This window comes from Cryptomeria japonica, chromosome 9, assembly GCF_030272615.1.
Source record: "Cryptomeria japonica chromosome 9, Sugi_1.0, whole genome shotgun sequence".
NCBI lineage: Eukaryota > Viridiplantae > Streptophyta > Pinopsida > Cupressales > Cupressaceae > Cryptomeria > Cryptomeria japonica.
The window spans coordinates 706,406,143-706,432,710 of NC_081413.1; the positions used below are offsets into that span (position 1 = coordinate 706,406,143).

Genomic DNA, 26,568 nt, shown 5'->3' on the forward strand with positions numbered 1-26,568 from the left:
TAAATAAATAAAACATGAATTAATAGTTTATTTAGTATGAGATATCAAACTTGAGATGATACATTTCTAATAACATAATGCATGTTAAACTTCTACTATGTGTATTATAAAAAAACACTTCAAAGTCAAGTGATAAACAATAAACGTTCATCTATAAGTCCATTAAGTGGATTTGTGAGAGTCAATTGAGGATTTATGAAAGTTTTAGTAGTGGTAGTAGCTTATAGTTGTTAGGATCATCAATATATGAGTTTGGTTGACATTTGTAAATGACCACTTTAGGACCTATGTCAACATAACAAATCATCTTGTAGTTCTTGCTACTATCCAAACATTCAAACAATAGATTTAGGCTCTTAACTTGTAATGAATGTGTGTCAGGGGTTCATCTCATAGTGTGTTAGTTAAGTGGTGGTGTTGTGCCCACCAAGGTTCAAATCCCTATTGGACCATTGTGATCATAGGTTTGTGCATTCGTTGATCCAAAGTGCTCGCGGGTTTGAGTCTTAGCATTGATAAATGGGGATGAGGTCCCCCATTTGTGACCTAATCGGTGTTCACAAGTCTGGATTAAGATCTCATGTATTATTTAGGAGTTTGAGAGTATTGATAAATGAGGATGAGGTCCCCCATTTGTGACCTCAATGGTTCCTAGCTCTGGATTAAAATCTCATGTATTATTTAAGAACTTCACATAAATGAAATTAAGACCTGTAAGTATCACCTTACCTTAAAAAAAAGAAATAAAAAACAAAAATTAATAAAAAGATGAATGAAAAAAGATAATAAATCTAACTTTATGCTCTTCTCCTTTCTCCTTTCTCTTATCTCTCATCTCTCATCTCTTATCTCTTATCTCTTACTTTTTTAAGTAACTAAATCCACAATCTAATTCACATCTCTATCCTTATTTTGATGTCATATCAACTCAAACTTGTAAGGGACTTAAAATATGGCGTCTTAGGTATAATTGCAGTGAATGTTACCTTTACCTTAAATTGATCGAAAATTATGGGATAACGATGTTGATCTGTATTCAACAGCATGCCAAAAAGCAAGAGAAATGTTTTGAATGTGCAGGACAACAGGATTTGTCAAGGAATATGTAGCAAACTTTAGTTTTTAATTGCTTTTAGGTAATGTTGAGTTAGATATTGAGAATATAAAACTGGAAATCATTTGAAAATACCAATAAGATATTTGAAATATGAAGTGGGCGTTTCCACCTCTTAGCTGTGGAATATTTGGTGCTGGCCAATGGGCCAGTCATCGGCCTGTCATGTATATGTTTGTTTTTGCATAAAAGTAGATGTTATGCTTAGCTTTTCCTAAGCCTGCTAGGGATTTCGGTTTGTATAGAGAAGGAAATAACTAAACTAGCTCATGGCGTCCCCTATATCTGATGATTCAGAAACATGGGCTTGGAAGCTGGTGATGGAGGATGGAGGACCCATTAAAGCTCCAGTGACAGTGAAATACACAAAGCTCTTCATCAATGGAGAGTTTGTGGATTCAGTTTCAGGTAATTATCTTTGGTGGGTAGATCAATTATGAGCTTTTTAACGTCCATTAATGTCTTGTAATGAATTTATGTGCAGGGAAAACATTTGAGACCTTTGATCCAAGAACAGAGGAAACTATAACGAGTGTATCAGAAGCTACCAGTGAGGATGTTGATTTGGCTGTGAAAGCAGCCCGGGCTGCCTTTGATCATGGCCCATGGCCTCGCATGTCAGGCCAGGTAAGATTTTTGGTTTTCATTTTTTTTTGTTAGGGTTCAATAGTAATTTTTATTTTTTATTTTGAGCTGGTGACCCTGAAAGCTTAGAAGGCTTGCCCTTGTTAGCCTGGACTACCAAGTAGTCTCTAGAGTTTCGACCACAGAAGGATGCGAAGATTTTAACATCCACGAGTCTATAGGACAGTCTGTCTGGTCAAATCAATTGTTGCAATTCTATCTGTTTTTTAAATAACCTTCAACATTTCTAATTGTTCATGACTGAATAAATTATACCAAGAATCAGCTATATAATTGCCACTCTAAATGGATAACAAATTCTGAACAAGGCTTGTATAATGCAAGGAATTCTCCTAAGTAAAACCTTCTACCCTTAGATAAGACCCTTCCAATCTGTAAATAGTAAAACCCCAATTCTTTATCCCCTGCATCTCCCCTAAAAGGGGATGCATTCCTGGACATCCCTGTAACCTCTGTTGTACAACTTGTGTAGATGGTCTCTTTGTTTACCTGTGCCAAACAAAATTGGGAATGATCAAAATCATGCCTAATCATCTCACACATTCCCTGTTTTGGAAGATCTTTAACAGTGCACCACTGTTTAATAACCAGTGCATTGTAGCTAACAAACTGACTGTTTATGGCTGACGCCATTGTCTAAGCCCAAGCCCATACTTTGCATTCAAGTAGATGTGTCTTTTTGACAGCATCTATAGCTACTTTTGCAATCTTATTACACATTTTCTTCTTACTGGTGCTGGACCATTAAGTGTGATCTCAAACATTGAACAAAAAATCATACACAGTTTGAATCGAAGCATATACATCTCAATCTAAACACTGAAAAATTAATGTCAATAATAGCCGGGATGCTGTTTTGATTACAGGAAAGAGGCCGCATACTGCACAAATATGCAGATCTGCTTCTCCAACATTTAGATGAAATTGCAGCATTGGAGACATGGGATAGTGGAAAACCTTTGGATATGGTTAAGATGGGGGATGTGCCCACCTCTGCTAACATTATGCGATACTATGCTGGTACAGGAAAAGTTGCTTAATTAGCAAGTGTACTTCTATGGTGTTATTTAGGGTTCAAAGTTATAGTTCTTGTAAGCATGACCTTTTCTATACTTTGCAGGCTATGCTGATAAAATTCATGGTCTGACATTGAAGATGAGTGGGCAGTACCAGGGATATACATTGCATGAACCCATCGGAGTGTGTGGTCAGATTATACCCTGGAACTATCCTCTCCTCATGTTTTTCTCTAAGATCAGTCCTGCTTTAGCCTGTGGATGCACAGTGGTTATCAAATCTGCAGAGCAGACCCCCTTAACTGCACTTTACTGTGCTCATTTGTCCAGAGAGGTATGCAACTTCAATTTTCTATCACTAACTTATCATCTCAAAATCGATTTGAATTTTTTTTCCCTTTCAATCAAGTAACCAGTCTTAACTACCTTTACAAGTACTACAGTTGTGCTTGTTAGTTCTCCCGTTTTATAAATTGATAGATCGTTTTTTTTTTTAAATAGAGATTTGAACTCAGCATCTGATGCCTGCAACAGGGCATTGTTGTTGATAGATCATTTTTTTAAATCGAGATTTGAACTCAGCACCTGATGCTCGCAACAGGGCTTTGCTGTTGATAGATTATTTTTTAACACCTGATGCCTGCAACAGGGCATTGCTGTTGATAGATCATTTTTTTCATCTAGATTTGAACTCAGCACACACGCCTGTAACAGGGTATTGCTGTTGATGATCATTAAGGTAGTCATTTATATTTAAAATCCCATTTTCTGCATAGATATGTTTAGGGAGAAAAGTTATATTAAAATAACACAAAAAGATGTAGAATAGAGAGAAATATAACGATTTTATTGTATTCACCTAGTCAATTTGAGGGGTGACCTCTCAATAGAATTTACACCTCAATTACAAATACTCAAGGTACCTTCCAAGCGAGATTGCAATATAAAGAATTTTATTAAAGACAACTAATACTATCCCATGCATGTAGGATAAATATTTTAGTGTGGGATGACTCATGAATCACATGCATTATTATGTAATTGGGAGGCCTAGATGGGTTTAGTGGTTTACCTCTTCATTATGTTATTATAAAGAGGTCTATATGAAGAAGTTGAATATCTATGTGAGAATATGTGATGAGTATGATATTGTATTGAGATCTCTTGGAGATATTGCATGGATTAACTTCTTTCATAAGGAATATTACATGGTGTTACCTAACCTTAAGATTTTATTCTATTTTTGCATCTATTGGATAGTAGGGCACTTTGCCCACAAACATCTCTCGGGTTGGATAAGATGCGTCTTCTAGATTATCTTATTGTCATTATTATATGTGCCAATTTATCCATATCCACCTAGCTAATATTACCTACTACATTACAAAATAGAATTCATAACATTGTCTTCCCCTCAAAAAACTTTTTCCTCAAAGCTCAAGATGAGAAAGCTTAGAAAGAATGCTAGTGGGTTCTCATCTATCACTTTATATTGCAAGCCCTTCAATTGGATTAATTCTTATCAATAGAATGAGTGTAAAGGTGCTTGGTGCATTTGTCCAATATAGCCTTAGGTTCTAAAAATATGGATCCCTCCTTGTCCAACACTAGTACCTTTTTAAGATTTCAAGTAACAATCTCTAGCATTTTTTTAGGCAAAAGACATGAAAAACCAGGTGGATCTTAGAGGAGGTCTTAGTAAGGGTTATAAAAATTTGGATCCAACTTAAATGACCTCACTTGTTATATAGCAACACCCACTTGTATGGTTGGAGACATAAAATACATAATCACCAATAAAAAAGGGTTTACTTTGTTCTATGTTGATCTACTTAGTGTTTCATGCAATTTAGTGCCGACACCACATTGGCCTTAAGGAGTTGGGAAATTTCCTCACATTTGGCCAAACTACTATCAACTACTACAACCTCAAGAGAGCCTAGAATGTAAGTAACCAAGTAAGATGGGGGAGTACCAAAGAGGGCCTCATGGATTATCATTTTGGAGATAACCACTTGGCTCATTGTCCCTATTTATTAGACACAAAATAAGGCAAGTGAGTCTTAAGGAATTTGTTGGCAGTTTCTGTTTGGCCATCAATTTGATGATGATAAGTCAAACTCTTGTTCAAATTAATGCCTTACAACTTAAACAATTATTGCTAGAAAACAATAGTAAAAATTAGATCTTGATCACCAACAATGGAGCGGTCATCCCATTGAGTTTGAGGTTTAAATCCAAGAAGTGTTAAGCAACCATAACAACAGTACAAAGGTGAGACAATGCATATAAATGGACATATTTGGTCAAGTGATTAACAATAACCAAAACAATATATTTACCTCCTAATATTGAAAGCCCCATAATAAAATCCATAGAAATGTCAATCCAAGCCTTATTTGGACTAGGAATTGATTACAAAATACTAAGGATTTGATAATATTCACCTTTTTTATTTTTTATTGTTTGGTAACCACAGGGTATCCCCGTGACCCAAGCCCAACACCCAACCTGCCTTACCTTGGGCTTACTTACTACCAAGTTGGGGTTTAGGAAGGGGCGAGCTTGAGGCAAGACTAATCCATGGGGATGAACCAAGCCACTTGCCTGCTAGGCGCATCAGGTGAAATTCAGGCCTTGGAGTTAAACCTAGAACCAATGGGGAGAAAACTCATGGCCCAAGCCAACTCCACTACCTGTGTGGGCTAATATTCACCTTATTTTGTTAGCATGTGCCATATTTTACTAGAAATGCCTTAACATCTTACTTAAGGTCATCTTGAAAGAAACCTCACTTCACTCTCTCATAGGTCTTTGAAAATCCTAAATGACTTATAATAAGGAAGGAGTCAAATTCTAAGAGTAATAGAGACTTGAGTTGAGATTTGGTAGTTAAATAAATATAGTCCTTGTAAGTGAATGATTTACTTGTCTATAAGAACCTAGGCATGAACAACCAACACTAAAACCCTAGCACCAATGTTTGGCATTTAAATGGTGTTAAAAAGATTTAAAAGTAGTAAAAAAAGTCATCATCGATTATTGTAAAACACACAGATATGAAAAAAAATCCATGAAATTTGTCACCACGAAAAAGTGCCAAAAAAACATAGAAACTCAATAAAAAGTGCAAAAAAAAGTCAAAAAACATTGTAGAGCACCAACATATTTTGTAGAGATGCTGAAATTTGACATAAGTGTTGTTACAACATTGTACAACCATATAGGTCTATATGGATCCATATAATTGCACAATTTTTTTTCATGAGTTTCAGAGCCCAAACAAAAATGACCAAAAATATTTATATTCTAATTTGAAAATTGGACAAGGTATCTTAGGGTTTTTAGACATGTTTCTAGACATAACATTAAGGTCCATTTTGCTCCAAGAGGCCTTCCATAATCTTGTAAGACAAAAACTCTCAAAATTCTGGACAAATAATGAATTCAAAAGTATAGTATTCTACCAATAAAAGTAAAAAACCCTTCCATAATCGCGTGTTACAATGGAAATTATTGTATTGCCTCAAAAAAATCAATTGCATAGCGATATAATGAAAGAAAATAACCTTTCTATAGTAGCAATGGAAAAGACCCTAAAGTTCACAATATTGTGCCAAGTTTCTTAATCTTATGGATTAAGACAAAAAATTAAGAAAAAAACTAAGCAAGCTTACAAATAAGATTAGGATAGTTCCTAAGCCTAAGTGGTTAGATAAAGTACCACAATCACAACAACAATAGGTTCCGATCTAGATTCTACAACCCATATATCTCTATCTATGAACACATCCTCCATTTCGAGCTTCAACAACTCAAAATTTGTGTCTAATATTTTATTTATCTCTATCTTTGATGTGTTTTCCATCTCTTTGTATAATAAGAATAAAACCCTCTCTATATAAGCTCCCATTCAAAGGAAGATTACTACAAAAAATCCTCTATCCAACACCTAGAACTTGAGGTGATTAGGCTTTGATAGCAAATGAAATGAAGGAAGGCATGTGGAAATGTTTCCTACATTAATATTCTAAGGAGGGTGTTACAATGGAAGTTATTGTATTGCCTAAAAAAACAATTGCATAGTGATATAATGAAAGAAAATAACCTTTATATATTAGCAAGGGAAAGGCCCCAAAGCTCAAAAGATTGTGTCAAGTGTCTTAATCTTATGGGTTAAGATAAAAAAGAAAGAAAATAACTAAGCAAACATAAGAATAAGATGGGGATAGTTCTTCAAGTCTAAGAGGTTAGATAAAGTACCACAATCACAACAACAATAGGTTCCAATCTAGATACTACAACCCATATATCTCTATCTATGAACACATCCTCCATTTCAAGCTTCAACAACTCAAAATTTGTGTCTAATATTTTATCCATCTCTATCTTTGATGCTTTTTCCATATCTTTGTGTAATAAGAATAAAACCTTCTCTATATAATCTCCCACTCAAACAAAGATGAGTACAAAAAAATCCTCTATCTAACACTTAGAATTTGAGGTGATTAGGTTCTGAGACCAAATGAAATGAAATAAGGCATGTGGAAATGCTTACTACACTAATATTCTAAGGAGAGCGTTTTGAAAATTTTAATATTTTAGAATATAAAATAAATAATATACCATAATCTAGGTGTACATGGGGAAAACCCATTTTGAGGAAAAAAGTCGCGCTCCAAAATAGATCAATGTATTATTCAATAAATCATGGTTATAATTCACTTGCATATAAATCCTTGATTGAAGTATCACCAATTGGAGATCTACAAGAATTCTTATAGATTTTACAAGAGAAACCATCAGGTAGTAATTAGAAACCCATGACCTAAAAACACCCAAACAATGGAACCTAAATTATCCTCCAACCAAAGATGTCTTATGATGTATCATAAGATGATACATCATAATTTGGTCAATAGGTGCAACTCCCTTTTATAGCTCTTTTATTTTTCCTATGCAAACTTATGGATGCCATAAATTTTGATTTGGTGAGTTGAATGGGCCCCCATTTCCATAAATTGAAAAAAATTAAAGGATGTGTATGCAATGGGAACCCCATATGTATTACTGAACAACTAGGAATATTTATTTTGGCTAAAAACCAATTCTTTAGCCAAAATAAATATTCCTACTTATTATTAAGTACATATAGGTGCTAGTGGCTAGTTATTATTATCATATTGAGTATTGTGTTCTATTGAAGATTGTGAGAGGTATGTTAGGGTTTCAAGCAGATCTGAAGCAAATATGAACTAACAATTATATGCAGATTTTAAATACAAAAGATAAAGAAATAAAATAGGACACAGATAACACAGAGATTTAACGTGGTTCACCCAGAATGGGTTACGTCCACCATACACAGCCGTCCAATCTTTCTTATTATCCAGCAAAAACAGTACATCAACCTACCTATGCCTTAAGCATCCCAGCCGCTTATAACATGCGTTTTTAGGGCAACAAACAAAGTCGGCCTTTTTTAGGGTTTTATTACAATGTCGGTTTTCATCAACAAAAAACGGCAAAAAAAAATCAAGCTGAGTGTACAGTACTATGCTGATCAGTCGCCACATTTCAACAATCTCCCACTTGGAGACTGATCAAGCTCCACATCGAACAATCTCCCACTTGGAGACTGATCAAGCTCCACATCGAACAATCTCCCACTTGGAGACTGATACTACACGACACCACTGTACATGCAACATCCGCTGGATAAAACACTAGGACTTGACTGGTATAAATTCCACAATTATCAATCAAGAAGACCAACAAAAACTGATGAAGAAATCAGCTTCTCCTGTGGAACTGCCTTTGTGAACATATCGACAGGATTCTCACTTGTGTGAATCTTCTCAAGCCATAACTGACCCTCCTCCAAAATAGTCCAGATGAAGTGGTACCTAAGCTGAATGTGCTTTGTCCTTGAATGAAAAGCAGAGTTCTTCGCAAGATGAATGGCACTCTGGCTATCAGTATACAATGGGCTATCCTCTTGTGTCGGACCCAATTCCTTCAAAAAACATTGCAACCAAATCATCTCTTTGCTGGCTTCTGTAGCAGCAACATATTCAGCTTTAGTGGTTGAAAGTGCAACAACCTTTTGCAGCCTAGAAATCCAACTGACTGCAGTTCCCCCTATAGTAAAAACATACCCTGTAGTACTCCTCCGTGAATCAATATCACCCGCCAGATCAGAGTCAACAAATCCACTTAGAGTAGCATTAGATCCTTTGAAACATAATGCCTTCGTAGTAGTTCCTTTCAAATACCGAAGAATCCATTTCACAGCATTCCAATGTTCCATACCCGGATTACTCATAAACCTGCTCACAACTCCCACTGCATGTGCAATATCTGGCCTTGTGCATACCATTGCATACATCAGACTGCCAACAGCTGATGAATACGGGATGTTAGACATTTTATTAACCTCTTCCTGTGCCTTTGGGCACATCTCTTTAGTCAATTTGAAATGACTAGCCAAAGGTGTACTAACTGCTTTTGCATCCTGCATGTTAAATCTTTTCAACACCTTCTTTATATACTCACTTTGGGACAAATTCAAGGTTCTATTTTTCCTATCCCGTGTAATCCTCATATCGAGAATTTGCTTAGCTCCACCCAAATCCTTCATAGCAAATGACCTGGCTAATTTCTGTTTAAGATCATTTATATGTTGCATGTTAGACCCAGCAACAAGCATGTCATCAACATAAAGCAACAGGATAATATAATTGCCATTATCAAATCTCTTAAAATATACACAATGATCAGAATGACATCTATGATAACTGTGTTCAGCCATGAAACTATCAAATTTTAAATACCATTGTCGGGGTGCTTGCTTTAGGCCATACAAACTTTTCTTCAACCTGCACACCAAGTTCTCCTTACCTTTGACCTCATATCCTTGTGGTTGCAACATGTAAATTTCATCCTCCAAATCTCCATGGAGAAAAGTTGTTTTGACATCTAATTGTTCAAGATGTAAATCATCTATAGCCACAAGACTAAGTACAGTTCTAATTGAAGTCATTTTTACAACTGGAGAAAATATTTCATCATAATCTATACCCTTTTTCTGTGCAAAACCTTTTACCACAAGTCTAGCCTTATATCTTTTCTGACCTCCTTCCTCCTCCTTCAGCCGATAAACCCATTTGTTAGGCAGGGCTCTTTTTTCTGCAGGTAAAGGGACTAAGTCCCAAGTCTTATTTTTCATCAAGGAGTCCATCTCCTCTTTCATGCCTAGTTGCCACTATTGTTTGGCATCCACCTGCATTGCTTCTTCATATTCTTTTGGTTCACTAGAATCTGTTAATAAAATAGAATACAAAGAAGGAGAAAATCTTTCAGGGGGTCTACTTGTCCTCGTAGAACGTTTAACACTTGCAGGAGTTTGTGGGACAATCTGTTGTTGCTGAGCATCAGGTACCTGTGGCATTTCATTTTCAGGAATCTCATCCAACACCACATATTCTTGTTTGTCCTGTTCATGCTTCTTTTCCTGCATCTGTTCTTTATACATAACCTTCTCATTGAATATAACATCTCTACTTCTAATTATTTTCTTATTTTCAAAATCCCATAACCGATAGCCATATTCATCTATCCAATATCCAATGAAGGTACATTTCTGAGATTTAGCATCAAGCTTGGTTCTGTTTTCTTTATCAACATGGACAAAAGCTTCGCAACCAAAAGTTTTTAGAAAAGAATAATTTACCTTTTTACCAGTCCATACCTCCTCTGGAATACCACCATCCAAAAGGGTTGAAGGTCCTCTATTTATCAAATAGACAGCAGTATGTACAACATCTGCCCAAAAATGTAAGGGCAATCCAGCATGCAATCTCATGCTCCTCGCACGTTCCATGATGGTCCTATTCATTCTCTCTGACACACCATTTTCCTGTGGAGTTCCTGGAACTGTCTTCTGCTTTCGAATCCCATTTAAGGAACAGTAATCTTCAAATGCTTTGCTACAATACTCACCTCCATTATCCGATCTGAGACACTTCAACCTTTTTCCTGTCTCATTCTCAACCAAAGCTTTCCATTTCTTAAAAGTTTCAAAAACATCTAATTTTTGTTTTAGGAAATATACCCATGTTTTTCTGGTTGAGTCATCAATAAAAATAACATAATAACAAGAGCCACCAAGAGATGATACCTGAGCTGGTCCCCATACATCTGAATGTACAAGCTCTAACTTCTCACTCTTCTTCTCTTTCCCAACCTTGAGAAATCTGACTCTTTTCTGTTTACCATAAACACAGTTTTCACAGAACTCTAAATCAATCTTCTTTAGTCCTGGCAATAGATTTTTGGAGTGAAGGATTTTCATCCCTTTCTCACTCATGTGCCCAAGCCTATGGTGCCACATTATCGAATCTGTTCTTGCAACATTTATTGTTGTTGTCCCTGCAGTAACTTTATCTGTAGCAGCTAAGGTAGAGTAAGTGTTACCAGTACACAGATATAATGTGCCTACCTTTTCACTTTTAGCTACTACTAATGATCCTTTAGTGACCTTCCACATACTATCTGAGAAGGTAACTATGCAACCTTCACTACCAAGTTGCCCTGCAGAAATTAAATTTCTTCTTAAATTAGGAACATGTCTTACCTCCTGCAGAAACCAGTCATTACCATTCTGCAACTTGATCTTTATCTTTCCTTTTCCAACAATTTGACAGGGCTCATCATCACCCAAATATACTTGTCCAAAATCACCTTGAACATAATCTAGAAAATATTTTCTATGGGGTGTAGCATGAAATGAAGCCCCAGAATCTATTACCCAGTAATCATTAACATTATCCAAACATAGGATTAAAGCATCTTGTAAAGTATTACTTGCAATATTAGCTTCCTTATTATCATTTTCATTTTTGTCTCCTTTGTTTTTCCGAGACCAACAGTCTTTCTTTAGATGACCAGGCTTTCCGCAGTACCAGCAATCTTTCTTTCCTCTAGATTGAGAGCGTCCTTTCTTTGACTTCCCTCGTGACTTCTCATTCCCAGGGCCTTTTTCTCTTTCCTTTGATCTTCCTCTATTCTCCACATTCAAAACACTACCCGATGATGTTGGAGTCTCACCTGTGCTTTTCCTTCGCTTTCCTCGCTTAGGATAACACCAACAATATCATCAAATACCAAAGTATTTTTACCAAAGACAGAGTTACTTACAGCCATAACCAAGCTATTCCAGCTTTCTGGCAAAGAACATAAAATCAAGAGAGCCCTAACCTCTTCTGCAAAGGTAATTTTTACCGAAGACAATTGATGGTAATTGTATTAAATTCATTTAAGTGCTCCGCTACAGATCCTCCCTCACTCATTTTCAAATTAAACAAACGCTTCATAAGAAATACCTTATTTGAAGCCGAGGGTTTCTCATACAGCTTAGCCAATGTTGCCATCAAATCTACAGTCGTTTTTGCTTCTGTTATATTGAATGCTACAGACGCCGCAAGGCACAATCGAATGGATCCCAGTGCCTTTCTATCTAAAATGTCCCACTCTTCATTTGATATTGTGGTCGGTTTCTTTGCCTTTCCTTCCAATGGCCGCCACAAATCCTTTTGATACAGGTAATCCTCCATCTGCATTTTCCATAACTGATAATTCTGGCCATTAAACTTTTCGACCTTGAATTTGGAATCCTCCATTGCTCCCACTCAAATCTGAAAGTCCTGCCAATTTACAGAAAACCTCACTCTGATACCAATTGTTAGGGTTTGAAGCAGATCCGAAGCAAATATGAACTAACAATTATATGCAGATTTTAAATACAAAAGATAAAGAAATAAAACAGGACACAGATAACACAGAGATTTAACGTGGTTCACCCAGAATGGGTTACGTCCACCATACACAGCCGTCCAATCTTTCTTATTATCCAGCAAAAATAGTACATCAACCTACCTATGCCTTAAGCATCCCAGCCGCTTATAACATGCGTTTTTAGGGCAACAAACAAAGTCGGTCTTTTTTAGGGTTTTATTACAATGTCGGTTTTCATCAACAAAAAACGGCAAAAAAAAAATCAAGCTGAGTGTACAGTACTATGCTGATCAGTCGCCACATTTCAACAATCTCCCACTTGGAGATTGATCAAGCTCCACATCGAACAAGCTATCCCTCTTGAATTAGATTAGATGTTTGTCCCCTCAAAGTGGCATTTATTATAAGGTATCTTTAGCATATTTCCTATTATATTATTCAATTGAAACTTTGGTGATTTTATCATAAACCTTTTTAGAATCATCTAATAGGAAGAGTGGATTACCACAATTCTTTTGTTTTTAAAAATACATGTAAATATATAAAAATTACATAAATTTCATTAAATTATATACTAGTAATATTACTTATAGTTGATATTGAATGTCTAAGAGGAATAAATAGTTATGTTCTAATAAAGTACTAAATATTTATGTTTTTTAGAAAATTGGTTTCATATAATACTTGGCCCTATTAAATTTACACATTTATGTTTTATGAGAAAAGTCATTTTGTACAATATTTTACCGATATCATTATAAAATTTTATGTCTATTGACCATTCAATAGTAACTTAAGGTGTTGTCACTAAATTTTTGAAATTTCATAAGTATTAAAATTTAATATATTTTTGTTTTGATTAATTAAAAACAGGTTTTTGAAAGGAACTTGAAACCTTGTTACAAAGAAGGAGAAAGATAAAGCATAAAAGAGGCAGAAAACAATAGTGCCTAATCACCCACACATAGAACAGTTCCCAGCGAAAACAAAAAGGGAACACAAGACAAAGGAAGCAACACTAGACAGCCAAAGGAAAGCATAAAGACAACACAATGACAACTAAATGTTTCTCATAAGTTCTTCAGCATGAACCACCATCTGCTTCATATTGATCGCATAATTTTTCATTTCTTCCAGCTCTTTTTCCTTGATATCGACCTATTTCCAAGTGTTGACCCTTGTTATTTTTTCGTGACCCTTCTTCTCCATCTGATCTTTATCACCCTCCTTGCCTTTAATCTGTTCAAATTTGTTAATCAGGATGTTAATATGGTCAACAGTGGCCTTAAGGATCTGGAAGTTTTGCTTGACAATCCTCTTCACAGTAAGCTCCATCCTATCCACTCTGTTGACCAGATTGTTCTGGTTAGTATCCAGACCCTTAGCATCTCTGTTCCCTTCTAGCTCCTTCACCTTCTTTTCCATTTCCAGAATTTTACTAACCATAGCCTCAATTGCTTCAGCCTTGTTAATAACAACCGTTAATTCTTATATGTTTTCAGAGAGAGGCTTCTCGCCCATAGTAGCATTTTTTATCACATTGAGGTCAATCTTCAAGTCACTAATCTCTTTCGCCATTTTGCTAATGACCTCACAAAAACCCTTGATGTTATCATTACCAATGTCACCATGACAATCATTTTGATTTCCCATGTTGTTCTCCTGACCTTCATTCTACATTCTTTGTGTGCTCAGGTTCTCCCCATGATCACCATCCAACATTTCATAGTCCTCCTTACCCTTCTTATTATTGGTTTTTTCAACCTCAGTATCCTCATTAGAAGAAATAAAAATCTGCCTTTTCACCTTGTTTATCCCCTTATGGGTCTTCTTGGTCCTTTGGGTTTGCTTACCCATACCCTTTCTCTTCTTTCTTTTTATGAATTTATCATCAAAAGACTCGTCCTCAAAGTCCGAAAGGTCAAAATCCACAATAGTCCCCTTGCTCTTTCCCTTGGTCTTCCCCTTGTTGTTGAAATCCTTAGACTCACCTTCAGTTTCAGAGTAGAGATTGAACCCAATATTCTCACTTTCAGTATCATCATCCCTAATTTTTTTTACTTTTACTAATGGGTTTGTCAATAGTTTTCCCCTTCAATAGCTTATAAACTAAAACCATTAAACCCTAGTGGAGGGCATGGTCTCTTTGAGAGTCTTTCTGCACTTTTGTAATAGTATGATCCATAGAGCAAGCAAGATAGTAAGATAGACTGACTTTGTCACCATTATGGAAGTAATTAAGCAGCACAAAATAATGCCCATAAGCCCTTGTGAATCTCCCATCCACAGTAATGTAGTTGATGGTGGCAAACAACACAAACCTCCACGACCTACAAATACGCTTAGGGGAATGGTAGGGATTATCCACCTTCACCAATTTCCTTTTCTCTCCATCAGTGACAGGAAACCTATCCACAGCCTTGTCAGACACACTTCGATCTCTGTAAAATTTAATACCTTCTTTGACCATACCCGTAGCTTCAACAATGACAGCTTCGTCCACCTTTTTCATCTGGGTACCAACAAGAACCTTACCATTTTTCCAGTTTTTAATGAAATGCTTAGTGACAATAGGGTCTTTGCCGCAGAGCCTTTCCATAAAAGCACTCAAGCCTCCCTCTTGAAGAATCTCCCAGACTTCATTGTTTTTCTTCCCGTCCAAGCAAGAAGCTAATTCAAACCTCTTTTTATTACCTCCCATATTACCCTTAGTTTCACAATTCTTCCGTATCTCAGCTTTGTTATTTTCTCTGTGATCTTTGTGAAGAATCCTAACAATTTTGTTGTTTTTATGAAGAACCACCCAGAATCCATGCAAAATAAATATGATATGACTAATAATAAAACAAGCCATGCCGCCGTAGTGAACAATCATAGAAAAATGAGGAAAATGCATTAGAAATTGTGATTAGCAAAGACATGTTGCTTCATCTGGATACAGTCCAGTTCAATCATTGATTTCGCCTCACACTTGAGATTACTCTCACCATAAAGGGCAATGATTTTGTCAGAATGGCAAGCCAGGTTGGCAGCCCAATCAACACACTTGTTGGCTTCTCTATATACATGTGTGAAAATACACATTTCAAAAGTTTCACTAATTTCCTTCGCAGTTTTGATGGCATTGTGTATAGACCAAGAGGGAGGAAAAACATTATTCAAGCAATTAATAATGTTCAAAGAATCGCCTTCAACCCAAACTTTAGTGCAATTGGAATCCTTAGCAAGAACCAACCCATGATAAGCAGCAATGGCCTCGGTAACACGGTTGGTTTGATTACCTATAGGAATACATTTGATAGCTTTGCATATTCCCTCTTCATCCCTTAAAACCACACCACACCCTACATTGCCAAGGTTACCCTTGGAAGCACCATCCAAGTTAATTTTCATCCATCCATGAGGGGGGCATTCCCATCTCGCCTCTTCTCTAGGATTAGCATGTATGATGTCACTCCCCTTTATTCTCCAATTCTTGAAAATGATATTATCACCTTGATCTTTGTGATCGGTTATTCCACCAGTGATGTAGAGGTTCTCTACCATATGTCTTTTGATTTTCTCAAAAATAATTTGAGCTTTTGAAGCCTTATCTCTGAACACTCTATCATTTCTTTCTTTCCAGATTCCCCAACAAATATGAGGTAAAACAAATCTCCATAACAAAGTAACTGAATTATTCTTCGAAGGGTGGAACCAGGAATTAAAAACATCTTGTACAACTTCAGGGAAGATCCATCTGACATTGAAGTTGTCCAGACATCTAGCCCAAATATCAACAGAGAAGGGACAATGGATAAACATGTGATTAATGGTTTCCTCATTCTGCATATAAAGATGAAAAATACTAAGCAAACAAAAACCTCTAGTTTTGAGATTGTCAGTCGTCGAGATCTTATTTTGAAGGATAGTCCAGAAAAAAATATTAATTTTGGGAATAAGTCCTTTCACCCAAGCCTTAGCCCAACAAGGACTCTCCTGACTAGAATATTGCTGAATATAAAGAGAGGAGACAAAAAATTTACCATCAGCAATAAGTTTCTAGATAAGCTGGTCCTCGTCATCAATCACCACCATAGAATTCATAATTTTATTTAGATGCTCAAGGGAAGGATCAACAGAGGATAAGTCCTTCTACTGGCCTAAATTCTAGTAGTCAGCCATAGTAGTACCAAATTTTTCCTTACACTGATCCTAAAACTTGCCCCAATCAAGATTGTCACTAATGGGAGAGTCTAACAACCAAGTGTCTTCCCTGAATTTAATGAAATTAACCTTCCCCACCTTCCATTTCAGTCCTTTGACTATTATATCTCTAGTTCTAGTGACATTTTTCCAAATGTTGGAACCAACTGGAATATCTTCAGCCTTGAGGAAACTATGAAGGGTAGGGAGATGTCTTTTATACTTATTGTCCCATATCAATTTCCATTCTCCCTCAGTATTATAACCTCTCCATATCTGCTTAACCATGAGAAACTCATTTATATCTTTGATTCTTCTAGGACCAAGACCTCCTTTTCTTATAGGTTTGCACACCTTATCCCATGCAATCAAATACATTCTCTTCTTTTCTTCAACCCCAATCCAAAGAAAGGTTCTTTGAATTTTTTCAATAGCCTCCGCAAACTTAACATGGATTCTAAAAAGACTGATGGCATAGAGAGGGATACTCTGAAGAGTAGATTTCAGAAGTTGGACCTTTCCCGCTTGGTTGAGCAAAGAGCCTTTTCATCTAGCTAACTTCTTATGAAATTTATCCACAAGAGTGCCCCAGAAGGTATCAGGAGGCACCTGACATAAAGGGAGCCCAAGATAAAAAGCAGGGAGATTCCCAATTTGACTACCCAAAATGTTACTAATCTTTGTCTGTCTTCTCTCTGAAGTGTTTATGAAATAAACAAAACTTTTAAACTAGTTAATTAGTTGACCAGTAACAATCTCATATATGTCCAAAGCTTTCTTTAAGCTTCTAGAATCTTTCATAGAAGAATTCCCCATAATAATTGAGTTGTCAACAAATTGCTGATGAGAACAAACTTTGTTAGCAGATGAAGGTTTAAGCCCTCTAAACTCTCCCTTCTCAACTAGTTTTCCAATAAATCTGCCCAAGCATTCTGCCATGATTATGAAAAGAACAGGGGAGAGAGGGTCCCCCTGTCTGAGACCCCTGGAGGACTTGAAAAAGGGAGAAGGGGACCCATTGACCAGCACATAAAAAGAAGCAGAGGAAACTAGTTGCATAATAAGACTAATACTTCTAAAACAAAATCCAAAGGTAGAAAGAACAGTCTGCATAAAGTCCCAGTCAACTCTATCATAGGCTTTAGTTAAGTCAAGTTTCAGAAAGAAACCTTCTTTTTTATCCCTAGAAAGAGAATGAATGTTCTCATGGACCATGATTATTGAGTCCAAAATTTGCCTCCCAGGGACAAAACCACTTTGCTGGGGAGATATGATAGAGGGGAGCAAAGTCAGAATTCTAGAGGTCAAGACTTTAGAGATAATCTTGTACAAAGAATTGTAGAGGTTGATAGGTCTAAAAAGATCCATGGAGTCAACTCCCATCTTCTTGGGAATAAGAACAATGAAAGTACCATTCAATTCTTTCAAAATTCTCCTAGCACCAAAGAATTCTTTCACAACACTGGAAACATCCCTTCCAACAATATGCCAATACATTTGAAAAAAGAACATAGGGAAACCATCCCTTCCAACATTACCTTCAAAAGAGTTGACAACTTTCTAAATCTCATCATTAGTTAGGACAGTAGTAAGATATGAGTAAGATAGGAGTTCTGATCAACATCCAAGATAGAAGGGATGCAGTCCATAAGGTCCCTTTGAGCTTGAAGGTCCAAGTTCTAATCCTTAGTCAAAAGATTGGAGAAGAACTCCAGGGTAGTCTTCCTCATAGAATCTTCATCATCAATAGTTCTTCCATTGACTTTAAGCTGAGAAATCCTGTTGATAGCCTTGTGTTTCAAAGTGGACATGTGAAAGTATTTGGTGTTTCTATCCCCCTCCTTCAACCAAATATTTCTCGACCTCTGTTTCCAGAAAGTTTCTTCTTTGGCTATGATGTCATGATATTTCATAAGAATCTCGTCTTTAGCCTCTCTATAGACATTGTTGTAGCCATTATTCTGAATCTCATCTTGGATATCTTTCAGATCTAAGAGAATGGCGGCTTTGGAGACAAAAATGTTCCCAAAGGAGTCCTTATTCCATCTTTTAACATTGTCTTTCACAAACTTCAACTTTTTAACCACCTTATACATAGCATTTCCTTCAACTCTAACCTGCCACCAATCCTTGATTTTGCTTTCAAGGTCCGGGTGTTTGGTCCACATTCTTTCAAATCTATAAGGGAAATGCCTCCTTCCCTGCTTGGGATCAACATTAAAAGATATGGAATAATGATCTGACCTGGCCCTGATATGAGTAGATAAAGAACAAAAGTAGGAATTAAACCAGTCATGAGAGATTAAAGCTCTATCAAACCTAACCTAAATTAAGTCTTCACCACTCCTTCTGTTGGTCCAAGTGTATTTAACCCCTTGCAAGTCTAGATCACGGAGAGCATGGTTAATAATGAACTCCTTCAAGTCCAATCTGTTGTCTAGATTGGTTTGGCTCCCTCCCTTCTTCTCACATTCTCTCAGAGGGGTATTGAAATCCCCCATGATAATCCAGCTATCTTCTACAAACTTACTTTTGAGCGAGGATAGGTTTCTCCAGAAAACACTTCTACCAACTTTGGTGTTAGGGGCATACACATTAGTCAAGACCCATGAAGTACCATCTTTCAAATGCTTAAATCTAATACAAGCCAAGTTGTTATCTTAAATCAACACCTCTCCCTTAACATTATTATTATTCCAAAAAGTAGCTATACCCCCAGACACCCCTTCAGAACTACCACCAGTAACTCCCCCATTACTAAACATTTTTAGACATTCAACCTTCTCCCTAGACATTTTGGTTTCCTAAATCAAAATAATATCCGGGTTTCTGTCTTTACTCATACTTTTTTATTAGATCTTGTTTATGAGGATTATTCAATCCTCGTATATTCCAGGAAATAATATTCATGATTTTTTGGAAATACCTACTTCAAAGATGGTTCTTTGAGTACCATCCGCTAAATTCTTACTGGTTTCCATGGTCCTCTTCTTTGCATTTTAATATCTTCCAGGTGATGTGTGCTGAGCCCCCACATCCCCTAGTCTACTTCTGGTGTTTCTGGTAGTCAGATGGTTGTTATAATTATTATTATTATTTTTTGTTCTTGCCCTTTCTTTTGTCCTCCGATATTTCTTCCTTCTATTTTGTCCCTCTTTCTCAGAGATTTTTTTATGTCTTCTTCATTTCCCCATATTGGAGCATTTTCCTCCAGGAAAGTTAGCTTGACTTGGGCCGAAGAAGCCAGAGATATTTGCGAGAGCCCTTGCTCTAGGATATTATCATGTTAAGAATCTTGAAACCATCTTACTCCATTTTCTGACCCAGAAGAAATTTATTCTAAGTTAGGAACATTTCCCTCCTCCTTATTGTCCTTGGTTTGATTGTCTCCCTTATCCATCTGACTAGTTTCTCGCTTCTCACTCTCAACTATATTCTGATCTATTGTGTCCTTTTGGTTATTTAGGTAGTTGCATTGTGAGTTCTTCTCTCCATCATTAGAATCCCTTCCAGTTTTCTCCTGCTCATTTTCCTGCTGGGAAATCTTATCTTGCACTCCATCCACTATTTCATTTCCTGATTCCTTGGCTAATTCCAACTCATTTCTTCCAATCTCGGACTGTTTCTCCTGATCCAAACCATTAGAAGGAAAAGCTTTCAAAGATTTTTCTATATTATTATCTGGGTTCATTTCCACTTTTTTCCAAACCCTGGTTTGGGTTTGAGGTTTGGATTCTTTGTTTGGGCATTTTTTAGCCCAGTGTCCAACTCTCGTACAGTGAAAATAGGCAAAGGGAATAGATTTGTAAACGATTTTTTGCATCCATTTGCCAAGTTTTGAATCTATCTCTATCTCCTCTGGCATATCCGTATCAGGCCCAACCCCTAGACATTCTGGCATAAATGAGTCTTCTTCTAGACACCGTCACCGGGTCAATGGAGAGAAGCTCCCCGAAAGCATTAGCTATCCCAGCAAACACATCTTCCTCCCAGTATTCCATTGGAAGACCTAGAAGCTTTATCCAGATAGAAACTTGGACCGCAAACTCATTATCAAGACCTGAGTTAGGGTACCATTTCTGGATATACATTATATATTTACCTATCGTCCAGGTTCCATTATAGAGGATTTGTCTGTGGTCTTCCTCACATGAGAAGGAAAAGGAGAGACAACCTTTATTCATAGCTACCACATCCACCTGGCCTTTCAGATTCCATTTTCTCTTAACGAATTTGCAAACAACCTCAATGTTAGGTCTCGCCCCAATGAATTTGCCTATCAGTGTACTTTCCATCCGAGCAATATTATGATCTATAATTTGATCAGGAATGGATATGGCGTACTTTCCCTGAGAAATATTTGAGATATTTTTGATAGGAAGCAAAGTCGACTTACCTTTGGGTTTGATGCCAAACAGAGAAGACCATTTACCGATCTTCTCAAGCCTGGGTCCATGTGATCTGGGACCCCCACCTGGGCCCCCCGAATCCAAAGGGGCATTGGGTTCCATACCATCTGATCCATCCCCCTCCAAAGGGCCAGAGAATCCGCCTACTACCTGCTGTTTTGATGCTGCTCCAGGTCTCCCGCCCAAAAAATTTGAATTTTGGGCCTAACCATTCCCCTTGTTCGCTCCGCTCCACTCCATTTCAGTCAATATATTTTTGTTGATTTTATAAAAAAAATTGATTTCAAAAGATTTATAATTTGCTACATTGATGGTTATATCTAAAGGTACCCAACATTGATATGATAAGTATTAACTACAAGAAAAATGATCACTTGTTTTAGTAATATTATGGTTTGTTTTAAGAGAATCGATCCCTTCCATAAAGGCCATCAAAAAATACATTAATTTTAAATTTTACAAGAAATCGTAGAATCTTTTATTTTTTATGTAATATACATTGTTTGATATATCATCATTTCTTAAAAGTAATTGAATTTTAGTTCTCATTTATTATTATTAATTTATATAATCATAATATCTTAATAAAATACTTATTAAAAAAAGCTTGATCAAAATATTTAAAAAATAAGCATAACATGCATTCTAATAACATGAGATTTTTTTTGGAATTTAATTGTAAATATTTTTCTCTGCTCTACAACTTCTCTACTCCCTCCAGGTTTGTGCATGGTGTCTATTTTGGACGAGACCCCAGTCCCCTTACCCCATGTTCCAGTTGAGACTCCCATCGAGCCTCCTTTGTCTTCTTCTCCACATGAGGGTCCTACTTTAAGACTAAGGAAGGTACTTCCATTAAGTAATCTGATTCGACTATAGATAGAATACTTTCATCCATGAACATTGCTTTGGTTGGTAAGTTTGTTTCCTTCCATCTGACCATTGACATGGTTTGTAAAAGGAAAATCAAAGGAAGTGTCGTTACTAGTGCCATGTCGAATGGCCTTTTCCTTTTTAAGTTTACTACTAAGGAAGACCTCATCGCAGTCCTTTCCAGGGGGTCATGTTCATATGACAAGCATAACTTATCTCTATCGTTGGAAACTAAGGTTTGACCTGGTTGCAGACCTAAACAAAACTACCTCAATTTGGATTCGTTTGTTTGGTTTGTCGCTTGAGTTTTGGGATGAGGAAATTTTTAAGTGGATTGACAACTTGCTCAACCATTTTGTTTCTACTGATAGAGTGACCAAGGATAAATACAGGTTAGTGTTTGTTCGATTCTATGTGAAAGTTGATATTAACAAAACCTTTCCTAATTTTATTTCTCTCAAATCTAAATTAGAAAAGTGGACCTAATTCATTTTGTAGGAATGTTATTATTTTTTGTCAAAATTGCTCCAAATTGGGTCATCTCATTTCTAAATGCAAAGCCCCCAAAAAACAACCCCTAAAGCTAAAAGATTCAGTCCAAAAAGATGAGGGGAGCCCTAAGTTGAAAGACCCAATTCATCCACAAATGGAGGTTGGGAGTGACTGTTCCTTCATTGAGAAAATCCTTAAAATTATGGACCCCGCCCAAAATGATTGGTGATAATCCCCAAGTTGAACCTATTTTGGTAGTGGTTACTAAACAAGTTGTTGAACCCACTTCCCTAGAAGATTGGGAGATCCCTCCCTTTACCACTCTGGTCCAAAGCCCTAGACCTATGAGCACCCAGAAGGATGGGTTTCTTTCTCCTAAAGCATATTGTGATGGTGCTTCACTATTTAATAATTTCTCATCACCTCTGCTACAGTTCCTCATGGGATTCATTTTTTCCTTGGTGCAAGCTCAAGCATTCCTATGGATGGGGATGGCTAGACAACTCAGAAGAAAAAGACTACAGGTAAGAAAATTGATGTGGGAGTCGAAGCTAATTTTGGACGTCCATCTTAGTGTCTTACAAGACAAAAGGAAGTGGCTAAAGAGATTGCAAATGGAAGGTAGAAGACCTTGGAATCCTCCTCAAAGATCTATAAATTAAGATCCTCTCTTGAAATATGAGAGGCCTCAATAGCCCTCAAAAACAACATACTCCCAAGAATACTCTCCTTAAGAAGAAGATTGAAATACTACTACTCCAAGAAGTTAAAATGACTAAAGAATCTTTTAAATCTATTGCTCACTACTTATGGTCGGGTGCTTGCTTCCTTATCAATGATGCTAATGGTGCATCAAATGGCATTGCTACTATGTGAGACCCTAGATATTTTTTAGGAACCCTCATCTCTCTCTTTGCTAGCAGTTTGGTTTTTAAGTTTCCAACCCACAATTCTTTTGGATCCTAGTTAATTTATATGTTCCTAACTACCAAAGTGTTTGGTTTTTTTTTTGGGAGGATATTACTATTTAGATTCTAGCTGATAAAGATTCCCAGTAGATGGTTGTTGGTGAATTTAATACTCCTCTCTTTCCTTCTAAATTACAAGGAGATATGATTGATTACATTAACAACATGATTGATCTAGCAAACTTCATAAGAAAAGTTGTCCTAATGGACATTTATCTACTCAGCCAACCCTTCACCTAGTCTAACCATCAAAAAGGTGCTAATATGATTCAAGTCAAGTTGGAATGTTTTTAGTCTCCTCCAATTGGGACATTGGTTGCGACTCCACTCATCATGCTTTACCAAGGACTCTCTCTAACCATAACCCCCTAATGCTTATTTGGGCTGACAGAACTAAGAGGGGACATATTCCTTTCAGTTATGAAATCATGTGGTCAACCCACCCAGACTTCAAGAATTGCATCTTAAATTGGTGGAACACTCTTGTCTAGGGAACTACTATGTATAGGGTGTCCTACAAGTTGAAGCTTATAAAGGAAAATATTAAAAGTTGGAATAAATTCACTTTTGGGGACCTCCTGCTCAAGAAAAAAGAGTTGAATATGTTGACCAACATCCAAGTCCAAATTTCTAATCAAGATCTCTCAAAAGAGACACTTGTGGAAGAAGAGGCCTTGAGGAGGAAATGGAAAAAGAATCTAAAAATAGAAGAAATTTTATGGAAATAAAAGTCATGTGTCCAATGACTTAAGGAAGGAGACATGAACTCTTCTTTCTTCCATAGATCCACACTTTGTCATAAGAAGAGAAACACTATTTGATCACTTATAGATGAAAATGGTCACATGATCACAAACGACACCCTGTTTGGGACAATGGCCTCTAATTACTTTCACAAGGCCTACTTGGAGCGTGACATAGTTGGTGACCTTGGTTTGGAGGAACAACTGTTAAACTTCTTACCTACAACTTTGGCAATGGAGGATAACGCCTAACACATGATATCAATTACTAATGATGAAGTTAAACTTGTTGTATTTTCTATGGGAGCCTACAAAGCCTCAATATTGAATGGATTTCCACTAAATTTCTTTTAGGAGTACTAGGATATTGTGGGATTTCTAAACCCTACCAGATTGTTTGATTTCAAACCTATTAGTCTATGCAAAATAGTCTATGAGATCTTTTCCAAAGTCCTTGTTGATAAAATTAAACCTATGCTTAGTAATCTCATTAATGTGAATAAAAAAGGATTTGTCCCTAGGTGACAAATCCTAGATGCAACTATCACAACACATGAAATTATAAACTCTATGGATAGGAGCCACCTCCTAGGCATCACATTGAAACTTCACATTTTAAAGACCTATGATAGAGTTAGATGAGACTTTCTATTCAAAGTCCTTAGGAAATTGGGTTTTAATGATAACTTGATTAGGTTAATAATTGAATGTGTTACCAATGTTCATTACTTTGGTTTGGTTAATGGAGTCCCTAGAGGTTTTTTGGGGGGTTGAAAGAGGCATCAGACAAGGTGACCCCATCTCCCCTTACCTTTTTATCATGTTGGTTGAGGTTATGTGAAAAAAGTTTCTAAAGCTTGTTGTTGATGGTAATATTAAAGGTGTCAAAGTTGTGTCCAATATACCTCCTTCAGTTCTTCAGCAGTTTGTGGATGATAGCATCTTGTTTGGGTTGCCTTGATGGTGGAGACCAAAAGTTGGAAAAAAATATTACAACACTATGCGATGGTCTCCAGACAGTACATTAACTATGAAAAATTAGTATCTACTTCCTCAACACTGTTGACTTCTTAAAAAGGAAAATCCAAAATATTTTGGGTTGTCAAGGTGCCACCCTTCCTAGGGTGTATTTGGGGCTTCTCTTCACTGTTAAGGATGTCATCCCTACTTTCTATAACTCTATTTTGGAAAGGTTGCAAAACAAGTTAGCTAGGTGGAAAAGTAAGATGCTTAGTAATGCTAGCAAGTTACAACTTCTTGTTGCCTCCCTTCAAGGCATGCCTATTCACTTCCTCTCCTTATTCAAAATCCCCTTGAATTTGGATAATTTTTTTGAAAAAATACAAAGGAACTTCCTATGGACTTGGACTAAGGAAAAGAAAAGACCAGCATTTGTGAGTTGGGATAAAATTTTCCTCCTAAAGGTGTTGGGAAGTCTAGGAATAAGGAGAATCAACCACCTCAACAAAGCCCTGATGGTGAAGATTGGTTGAAGCTATTGGTATTTTGATGATGATTAGTTGTGATTGTCATTGATGGACACACACTTATTTGATGTATGAGTTATTCTCAACTGGTAGTTGTTCCAACCGGTATTGTTTTTCATTAATATGCATAGTCTTTGTTTGCTGAAGACTATCGATGTTTTACAAAAGATGCTTACCGATGAAAGCATGAATGAAGACCCCAAGCGGTATGAAGATCTCAAGCAGAAGGAAGACCCCGAGCAACAATTAATCTTTTGATCAAAACACTATGTTCCAGTTTTCCAATCTTCACTTATCAACTGGTAATCGGTATACTTTGTTAACCGGTATAATTGTAATGTGTGATGAGTTATCATCCATCGACACTTTGTTGGTGTTTCTGTGTCGTGTTACCAAATGTGTCTAGATGCACTGTACCTAGGAAATTGTAGTTTAATCTTATTGGACTAACATGAAATCAGGTTCCTATATGAGGACATCATGTCTAGGGTTTTAAGAGAGTTGGTGTGTGTGATTTTTGAAAAGAAGTTTAGGTCTGTGCGAGAAAAGGTCTCTCACAACAGAGATAGTGAGTGCAAAATATAGGAGACTGAAGTAATGTTGGAATGCATTAACAGGGAGCTTTCAAGGATCTAATCAAGCATTCTATGCTACCATCTAGATCATTCACTTGTTGATTACTAATATCTTCGACAAGTCTGAAACCCTTAACCGGGTAGGCCCAGCCAAGCATATTGTAAATCCTCTAACAAGGTGGTTCACAGTTGTGGATCTGAAATCCTCTAATAGGGTAGTCTTTAGCAGGACTTATCTCCTAACAAAGATTTGGATTCCTAATAGG

At 36.7% G+C, this 26,568-nt stretch overlaps 1 protein-coding gene across 2 annotated transcripts in view; it reads left to right on the forward strand.

Annotated features, from left to right (window-relative positions):
- The first annotated feature begins 1,032 nt into the window (after positions 1 to 1,032).
- The window catches only part of LOC131073912 (aldehyde dehydrogenase 1), a 92,125-nt gene continuing 66,589 nt past the window's right edge, over positions 1,033 to 26,568 (forward strand). For both annotated transcript variants that reach the window (XM_058010419.2, XM_058010420.2), the window contains exons 1-4: positions 1,033 to 1,522; positions 1,599 to 1,741; positions 2,626 to 2,779; positions 2,880 to 3,109. In XM_058010419.2, coding sequence (XP_057866402.2) covers positions 1,384 to 1,522; positions 1,599 to 1,741; positions 2,626 to 2,779; positions 2,880 to 3,109 — 666 coding nt within the window. In that variant the 5' untranslated portion in view covers positions 1,033 to 1,383. The remainder of the gene's footprint in view (positions 1,523 to 1,598; positions 1,742 to 2,625; positions 2,780 to 2,879; positions 3,110 to 26,568) is intronic.